Genomic DNA, 10002 nt, shown 5'->3' on the forward strand with positions numbered 1-10002 from the left:
TATAGAGTCTATCATAGAGTCTCTCATGGAATCTATCACGGAATCACAGAATCTATCATGGAATCCATCACCTAATCAGAATCTATCATAGTATCTATCATAGAATCATAAAATCTATCAAAGAATCTGTCATAGAATCATAGAATCTATCAAAGAATCTGTCACAGAATCATAGAATCTATCAAAGAATCATAGACTCTATCATCGAATCTATCACAGATTCATATTATCTATCACAGAATTTATCACAGAACCTATCATAGAATCTATCATAGGATCTCTCATAGGATCTGTCATGGAATCATAGGATCTGCCATAGGATCTCTCATAGGATCATAGGATCTGTCAAATGATCTACCATAGAATCTATCATAGAATCCTAGAATCTATCATAGATTCTATGATTCTATGATAAACACTATGATGATTCTAGGATTCTATGATAAACACTATCATAGAATCTATCATGGAATCACGGAATCTGTCATAGGATGTGTCATGGAATCTGTCATAGAACCATAGAATCTGTCATAGATTCTATGACAAATTCTATGATTCTATCATAGAATCACACAATCATAGAATCTATCACAGAATCTACCATAGAATCATGGAATCTATCAGGGAATCTTATAATCTGTCACAGAATCATGGACTCTATCCCAGCATCATGGAATCTATCCCGGGATCTGTCAGGGATATCCCAGGATCTATCCCAGCATCATGGAATCTATCCCGGGATCCATCCCGGCATCTATCAGGGATATCTTGGCATACATCCCAGAATCTAGAGGATCAAAGAGGATCTGCTCTCTGATCTTGCCCAGTACAGAGATGAGACTGACTGACCTGTGGTTCTAGCTTTTTTTCCTTTTTTGAAAGGTGGGGTTATATTTCCCTGTTCCCAGTCACTGGGAACTTCACTGGAGCTCAGCATCTTCTCAGATACGATACATAGTGGCTTAACAGTTTTATCTGCCAGTTCCCTCAGTACTTTCAGATACATTTCATCAGGTCCCATGGACTTGTCCACCTTTAGGTTCCTTAGATGGTCTCACACCTGATCCTCTCCTACACTTGGCAGTTCTTAATTCTCCCAATCCCCCTTTGCCTTTGTGACTTGGTCAGTGAATCTTCTCTCACTTTTCCTTGTTCATCCTGAGTGATTTTCAATGTCTTTCTTCCCATGCTATGAAAGCCCATTGAGGGCCTACAGTGAAGAGCCAGACAGACATTTAGGGCCTCTTATCCATTATTTTGAAACAGAGAGACCAGAAATATTTCCTAAGATGGGCACGTTGACAGGAAGAGGAAACTGATTCAAGTTTTTTTTTAAACGACTTATTGTAGATCTTTCTGATCGCAATGATAGATACATCCAGAGATCAAGTTTCACCCAGAAGACTGCAAACAGCAGCAAGCACAGATCCAGCAAAACCCAGTACACTTGGTGCATGACCATCCCTAACTTTACCACTAGTGGGAGCTCTCCTTTGCCAGATGTGCAAACACCATCAGCAAAACTCATACCAGCACACAGCAGAGCGCAGCTGCACCTGAGTGATAAGCCTCTCACCAGCTTCCAAAACCAAGAGCAGCAAAGCTGAGAAGAGATTCACATCCAGCACCAAGCCACGCACAAAAGGCTTTCTTTGCCAGCAGCTTACCAAAACTTCCAGAGGACCGAGGAAGCAGCTGGGATACCACACAAGCTAGATAACAGAAGAAGAAAGCAAGCCAAATGCTTCAAGTACAACCAACCGTGACTCACACCAGTTAGCAAATACAGCAATTGGTTTATTTTTGTTCTCAACTGAAACAGGATGCAGTAGGTTCATTACTTGCAACCAAGGTACTCTATTTCCAAAGTGAGCTTCCAGGTGCTGACTCGCAGTAAGAAGTCTTCTGGTGTACAGGGTTCGTATCATACAGAGTACACAATAAATTAATATCTACATGCAACATACCTACAAAAGTTACAAGGTAAAAAAATACAGTATTTTCTGTTCATTTTTTTGTTTTAAATTTTTTTCTGTACATTTTTAATTTACATTTTTATTTACATTTTTTGTAAACTTTTTGTATTTTTATAAAACTGCAATCATGTAACAGTTACGAACTTACAGCACTGCTCATATTCTAAAACAACTCTTCCACCTACAAAACGGCCTCTAGCTTCTTTGCTCCTTCATTTCTACTTTGGCACCACCACGCTTCACACCGTTATTCTGAGTTAATTCCGCTTGCTACCTGCCATAGTCTCAGTACAGAGGAGTGCAAGCATACTTCAGTTCATGTGCTTCGTTACAAAGTTCAGGAAAAACCATTACATTAACTACTTCATCAACATCACATTTACCTGATATTACTGCATAATATCGTTTCCTGCACTAACTGCTTTACATAAGCATGCAAACAAGTCTGATTATGACTCAATCAATAACATGAATATACTGAAATCAACTACAAGGGTTAAATATTCAAAGGAATGTAGACTTCAAGATTTACCATGTCAATAAGCCTAGGCTAACAATATGGACTTAACATGTTAACACTAAGATTTTAAACACACTGAAGCATACATCGTGAGTTTCAGTGTAAGTTCATCTGTATTAAAGAAAAATATGAAAGTAAGCCCTGTCACACTTTATGCTACCACTTTTAGTAAAAGCTCTTATTGACTAGAAATCTCTTACCATGCATACTCCTAATTTGAAACAGGGATTCCTCAAGTGTATGAAAAACTAAGCTTCAAATAAAAACTGCTTGAAAAAAATGCTGAAAAGTAGCCCAGCACATGAAGTGTTAAAGCAGTTACAGTATTAAGAAGGCCCATTTGACAGTAAGTCATCACTTCAGCATGGTACTGTGTGCACATCATGCCACTTAACCCACTCAGCCAATTTGATCTCATCACAAAACGCTGCAGAGCAGAGGGGCTCTCACAGGAGGACTGTGCCAAGCCCCTGCCCAGAGCAGCACCAACACTGAGTTCAGAGAAGCTGCTCAGGGTTTTGTCACACTGAAGCCTGAGAACCTCTTAGGACAAAGATCGTGCAGCCCCTCTTAGTCCATTCCCATGCTCGACTGTCCCCCATGGAGCCCAAGTCTTCCATTACTTTAACTGAAAAACCTCCTATTTCAACTTGTGTGTGACATAGCTCTTTCTTACTCCATGAATTTCAGTCAAGGCCATGAAATAATCATCTCAGCAACCTTCTCTCACATACTGAGAGGCTGCTGTTCGACCCTACTCCCCTTCAAAGCCCTCTGTGCCAAGGTGAGTAACCCCATTTCCCCCAGCCTTTCCTCACAGGCCCCGTACCCCAGACCCCCTGACCATCTTGGCAGCTACGTGTCAGACTTGAACAAGCTGGCCCAAAACTGCACACTGCTCCAGGCAAGAACAAATGTCAAGGGAAGAAAAACAAACCTATTTCCCTCAACCCTGAGCCTGTTCAGGCAGCCCAGTATGCTGTCAGCCTGCCGTGCTGCCAGGGAACACCGCTGCTTACGTTTAGCTGCTAAGCATCGGGGCCACCAGGCACAGGACTGCATTTATCCGCATCGACATCAAAACTATACATCAACTTTTGGCTGAACTGGGACCTGAATGGGAGCTGGTTTTTTCCCTTAAAAGTTAGAAAAGCAAAAACAAGGCAGGCATTCAAAGCATTGTTGTACCACAGCAACTCTTGCCTTAACACAGACGGTTTACAGAATACCACCTCCTCTTATTATTGCCGAGACTGTGGTGCATTAAAAAATCTTAACCTACTACAATCAAGACTTAATGCGAAGACTGAGAGTTAAGAGTTTGCCATTTTGTTTTAGTTTTGAGTTCAAAGAAGAAGGTGCCTTCCAGATCACTGGGAGGAGAACTGCTAAGGCTTTCTTCTCCGCTGCTCATATCTTCACAGGAGTCTTCACTGGAAGGAAGAGTAGGAAAGATTTTAAACATAGCACAACCCTGTGGAAGAGGTAAAGTATTCCTCAATCCTGTGTTTTCATGCAAACTGCTCTGCTCCTAGCTAACATTTCAGAACTGAACACTCCTCATCACTAGGGCTTAAGTCATAACAAGGTACGGCTTCCTTTTTCCTAATGCCAAAAAAATCCTACCAATCAAGACACCAGTGCTCCACATTTCTAGTGTAAACGATTTTTTAAGACTTTGTAAGCCTCCTTTACCATCTACAAAGAACACATCCCACCCCCCAAAGCACGCCTTGTGCTTTTTGAACATCGCAATGACGGTTCCACAGTTTTTCTTCTGCTAAGATGTATTTTTAAGTCCACTAATCTTTTCAAAGGTAACATTTTCTCAAAGGTTACTGAATAAGCCTCATTATTCGGTGTTACCATTAATATTTCCAGAAAATGAGGACCTCCCCCAAGGTAGCTGCCATTTTTACCAACCTTTCACTTTCATTGAAACAGCCACCCTCTGGTATTGTTGGCAACTCAGGAACACTGTAGTAACTGTTCTGTAGATTCTGGGCTGTCCTTCTTGAAACAATCCAAACTAGCTTTTTATGATCAGGCTTGCAACATTCAGGGGAAGAATAATCTGCCAGGCATTTCGAGACCAGTTCCCTCCAGTAAAGGAGGTCACTATCGCTTATCTGGAAAGTGAAAAAACAACTTTATTATATTAGCAGACAGAAAAGATAACTCCTCCCTCCATTTTACCTTAAAGGAAGTGACTTAATGAAACAGTCAAGAGAAATGATATTCCTAACTGTCACACCTTTGTCAAAGTTCTGCTGCTTTTGAAGGTGAACACCTATACACCCCCTAGAAACACCTGTCTGAGTTTGAGGAACAGCTGCCTGTCAGTGGCTGTTAACATTTTCATTGTTTCCACAGGAAAAATGAGAGAGCATTTTTGAGAGCTTTACTTGTGTGAACACAGCACAACAAGACTAACATAAGACAGTGTACGAGGGTCCTACTTGGAGACGTCCTGCTGCCCTTGTGATAACACCATCTTTTAAAGGTAATGTCATACTTTAAGAACTACTTCCACTCCTCAAGAAACTGGATTAGTTCAGGTTGACTACAACAGTGATAAGTCTGTTTTAGACTATCGCTTGCTACAACACGCAGCTAGAAGCTATAAATTTTATGAGAGCTATTTAGACAAAAAGAATAACTTGCCCTGCAGACAGTTTAGTCATACTAGCAGACAGTAGAAGTCTCTAAAACATGCAGCTAGAACTGTAGAAGTTACATCAGCTGCTTGTTAAAACATGTATCTTGTAGGTATTAGATCAGCAATTCTTCTCATTTTATACATTTAACCCACTTTTTAAGCTATAATCCTTTTGTATGTCGGGTAGGTGCCAAGATGTGCCACTGAGGAGAGACTACTCAACCTCACTCTGTACTAAGGAGTGGTTATTTGCATTTGGCATTCTATCAATGGAGCAGCATAAGAATTTCAGACATGCTTAAAGGCCTGTTTCATGGCTTGTCTCAGCTGATGCCAAGCACTACCTGTGCAGACTGCCTGCTGACAGCAGGTGTCCCTTACATGTAACGCTGCACATCATTAGCTGCACCAGCCCCAGCAACTGCAAAAATAACCTACCAAAAATACTTACCTTTGAATGCTTTTGAACACGCAGAAGTATCTCAAACAGCTCAACAGATTTCAAAGTCTGAACTTCAAGAGTGAGAAGGCACAAGGCCAAGACAGATGGCTAGAAGGACAAAAAACACTGCTCAGCATACATGAATCAAAGCCTACTCAGAAGTCAACGAAAAGCTACTTCGACTTACTTTTGCTTTAGAGAAGACTAGACGACAGTTGCAAGCTTTTAGTTGTGCTTCCAATTTGTCGAGATTCAATACTTCTTTCCTGTAAGACACCCAAGAGAAACAGCATTCATGTCAACAAGCATTGACATGTCAGGAAGTAAGACAAAAGGAGCAGCCTCCTCTCTAGCCAACCCCATAATCATTTTAAGGTGCAGCTGAAGAAAAAAGAGGCCTATGCAGACAGCATCAACATGCAACTCACCTTTCTGAGGTATGACAGAGTACAATAGTATGGTACAAGTGCAAGAAAGTTAAGGCAGTAGTAGCTTTAAATTCAAAGTGCAACTTTTCTGAAATTATCTTTTCCATCCGTTTCAGGTCGGACACAGTGCATTTACATTGGCTGATCCGGATAATCTCATGAGCAGATGGAATATTGCATTCTTCTTCAACTACTCGGGCAGCCAGTTGGAAACAACAAACTCCAATGCAGGATAAATGCTTGGGTTTCACCTAAAAGAGGAAACGCAATGAACACTTCCCGCCTGTATATGTGGTGCTTACCAAACAGGGAAAAACAGCTCACCCAGCCTGAGTGACCAGTTTTGAAATATTTACAGTTCAACAGAAAGACTGAACTTATCTCAATTAGACCTGACATCAGTCCACTCATACACCTGACATCAGTCCACTCATACACCTGATGCAATCATGACTAGTTTCATCACTTCAGTTTCACCAAAACGCAGAGCCAATACGGCAGTATCAACCTGTCACTGCCAAGTTGAAGGACACCGAAGTTCAACAGCCGAGCACCCTCTATTGAAGCTGTTCCACACCACTACGCTATGAAAACATGACAAACCAAGAGCTGCACTACCTCCCTTCTCCAAGTGGCAGTGCTCACTTACTCTTTTAAAGCCCAACCAAATCCGGCCCGAGCTTGTTCTAGGCAGTCCTACCCCTCAACAAGTTGTCCCTATCTCTGCTGTTCTCTGCCATATACCAGAGAAAATGTTTTGTGCAACCCTGAGTCAGGCCGGAGAACTGATCCAACTCTAGACATTAATATTTCTGCCAGCTCGACAATGTGGAACTGATTTAGGTTGCAACTGTCTGCCACAAAGCAGCACAAACACAACACACCCAGAAAACGATCTTTTGGCATTAGTTCCAGCTCAAAACTAAGCTTCTACCACAGTACTTGTATTTAAGTACTGCCACAGTACCTAGAAGTAGTTTTCAAACTTTTTTTTTTTATTTAGTTCTTTATTAAATCATACTTGGTCTTTTGCATCTGCCTGGTAAAGGCTACAGACTTATCGTAAATAAAATAAACCATGCTGCTACTTGCCTTTAAAGGTAAGAAGAGGCCATAAAGTAGTAAATGTATCACCACAATATAAGCTAATGTTTCATGCAAGAACTGTACTCTACTTCCAAGCTTGCCTATGAGCACTTTAGCAACATCACTAACTTAAGAACAATAAATAGCCCATTATCTCCCAGATCACAATCTTCCCCCCCCCCCCATTTGTCTGGAAAGAAAGTTCACAGGAAACCTGTATATTCCCAGCTGACACTACAGCAGGTCCCCTTTCCCCCCAAATATACCTTCATAAGAGCCAGGAATCTGTCCAAAATGTTAACAGCCAAAACAAACGTTTCAGTTGAAAAACCAAAAAAGTTGGTCAGACTCCAGAGATCTTCCACCTTGGCATTCCTTTGTCTCGGGCACAGAGTATTTTCATTCTGTCGCAAGAAAAGCAGAGTCAAAATTGATTAACAGTGGACTGTCAATACTCCCAAAGCAATCTTACTTAGACTAAAGGGAAACAATTCTTTGTTTTCCTCTCCTTAAATGCTTCCTGTTGCTGTCTTTTAACCTAGGAAGTTTTCAGTCACATACTTGAGACTCAAAAGACACTCACCAGTGCAATATCCAAATTTTTAAGTGCACACTTACCATACGACAATTCTCACCAAGCGTACACACACAGACACTCCTAACCTTAGGGAAACAGGTGACCAAACCCAGCTTATCATCTGTTCTGCCTGACTGCAAATAACTACACAAGTACAAGTTCTGCTTTCAGAACAAGTGGACCAATTTCACAGAGATTATTCCCATCAAATACTAAGGCAACAACAACAAAACTCACAAGAATCTAACACAACATAAGCTTTCCATGAACTCTGTAAGAAACTCGGGTCATTAACATGGCAGTTTTTATGCTCAGTTTTTTTTTTTTTGCTGATAAATACTCCGTGTCTTGTGGTTCATTTTTCCTAGGCTTCGCTAACGAGAAAGTACCCGCTAGCCCTTTGTTAAGTTGCCTACTTACATCCCAGCCTTCCCGAGGTGGGAAGGAGAGCCAGAGGCTCTCTAGGCGCTGCATGACCCAAGGTGCGAGCAGTAACTATCACACCCCCAGACACCGCGTTCGCCCTGCCCGTCTCCCTTTGACAGCACAACGCCTTCAAACAGCAGCAGCTTGAGGACGGCGTCAGAACAAAAGCCCGGAGCCCCTCGGAGAGAAAAGACTCAACTCTCCCCAGCCGAATCCTCCCAGCTCCGAGGTTTCCCCCTGCCCTGCGGGGACAGCCTCCCTTGCCCCCCGGACGCCTCCCCCCGAGCCTCTCCTCACCTCGGCCGCGCTCTCGATGAGGCTGAGCCCCTTCTCGCGGGGCTGGAAGCGCCCCTCCTGCTCCAGCTGCAGGTTCAGCTGCTTGAACAGCCGCAGCGCCTCGCTGCTCATCTTCGCTCCCCCACCCCCGGAGCCGGGGGGCGCCTCAGGGAGGGAAGGAGGCAGGGGAGGAGCCGGCCGCTGCCAGCTCTCACCTCAGGCGCTGCCGAGGGGGCGCCGGGCCCGCCCCCCCCCGCTCGCTTCCCCCGGCGGCGGCGGGCAGCCCGGTTCCCCTCAGCGCTCGGACGCGGGGCGCCTCCCCCCCGGACCCCGCATCCAGGCAAGGCCGCCCGAGCCCCGCAGCGAGTCACTGCGATGCCCGCGGCACCGCCGCCATCCCGAACCGCCCCCCACGGGCTCCGCCGCCGCCCCACAGTAAAATGGAGGCGGTGCGGCCCCGCCCCCCCCGGTTTTGTTCCGAACGCGGAGTGATTCCTGCTAGGCCCGGCCGGCGGGCGTAAAGTAGTCCGCGCCCAGCCGCGCACCCTAGCGGAGCGCTGAAAGGCGTCGGCGCTCAGGACCCACCGCAGCCATCGGGATAAGCACCCGCCTAGCGGGCAGCGGGACAGAACCGCGCTCCTTCTGACGAGCGCTAAGCTCCGGCGGAGGGACACACTGAGTCTCATCACTCCTTTAAAGGGCCCCGGGACCTTTGTGGCCCCTCGCTCGTTTCAAAAAGTCCGCCCAAAGCCTTCCGCGTCCTGATTGGCCCGCGCTTCCCGGCCGCTGATTGGCCGGCAGCTTTGCTCCCCCCTCCCCTCGCCCCGCCCCGCTCGTTGTGTTGTTTACTGGCCGCGATTGGCCGCCGGGCAAGGGCGGGTCTCTGCCGATTGGCCGGACGAGTTCTGCCTCTGCCCCGCCCACAGCCGCGGGCCTTAGCAACGGCCACAAGGGGGAGGGTGCGCGCGCGGGCGGCGGGGGCGCGCGGCGGTGGCCGCCAACGGACGTTCGCAGTCGGCGGCCCCACAGCGCACGCCGAGCCGCCGTAAATCCTGTACTCCGGTGCCATAAAGCATAGGGCTCGAGTACCTCAGCTCCCCCAAGACCCGCGTCCCCCTCACGCTGTGTCTCACAGGTTCCGGGCCCCTGTCAGGCTTCAAAACGCCCCTGCGGTGCTTTGTGTCAAGGGCCGGGTCTATTTACCAGGTTTATTTATCGTTGTGTGGCTCAGATTTAAGATGCACGCTTCCAAGCCTTTCATAATCGTGGTGCATTTACGTTTAGGGAGAGGACAGCCAATGCATCAACGGCTGGCAATGGCTGATGGCTACCTATCTACCCGCCAGTCACAGGGTGCATCAAAGGACATCCCTGCAGCTTACCAGGGTCGTAACAACAAAATAAAACAGGATTTCACAAAATAAATCATTGCCTGGGGGATTTGTGGAACAGTTTCAGGGCATTCCATGCTCTGACAGCCTATTTCTCTGTGGACAAACGCACAGGAACAAATGTCGTCGGACAAAACCAACGAAACCACGATGACTCGCGATGTGTACACACTGGAGACAGAAATCTGTGGTGGCAACTTGAGCAGATTAGCATTCAGTTT

At 45.6% G+C, this 10002-nt stretch overlaps 1 protein-coding gene across 2 annotated transcripts; it reads right to left on the reverse strand.

Annotated features, from left to right (window-relative positions):
- Positions 1 to 1776: 1776 nt before the first annotated feature.
- CCNG2 (cyclin G2) lies at positions 1777 to 8825 on the reverse strand. 2 transcript variants are annotated; one of them, XM_048055016.2, is made up of 7 exons: positions 8412 to 8825; positions 7378 to 7515; positions 6026 to 6276; positions 5785 to 5863; positions 5607 to 5705; positions 4420 to 4625; positions 1777 to 3970 (listed from the first exon to the last, which is right to left on the reverse strand). In XM_048055016.2, the coding sequence occupies exons 1-7, from the start codon at positions 8520 to 8522 to the stop codon at positions 3907 to 3909; spliced, it is 948 nt and encodes a 315-aa protein (XP_047910973.1). In that variant the 5' UTR covers positions 8523 to 8825; the 3' UTR covers positions 1777 to 3906. The 2 variants fall into 2 exon arrangements, with proteins under 2 accessions (XP_047910973.1, XP_047910972.1); XM_048055015.2 differs by having other exon boundaries at positions 1777 to 3929; positions 8412 to 8821.
- Between the last annotated feature and the right edge of the window lie 1177 nt (positions 8826 to 10002).

This window comes from Anser cygnoides, chromosome 4 (genome assembly GCF_040182565.1).
Source record: "Anser cygnoides isolate HZ-2024a breed goose chromosome 4, Taihu_goose_T2T_genome, whole genome shotgun sequence".
NCBI classification, from domain to species: domain Eukaryota; kingdom Metazoa; phylum Chordata; class Aves; order Anseriformes; family Anatidae; genus Anser; species Anser cygnoides.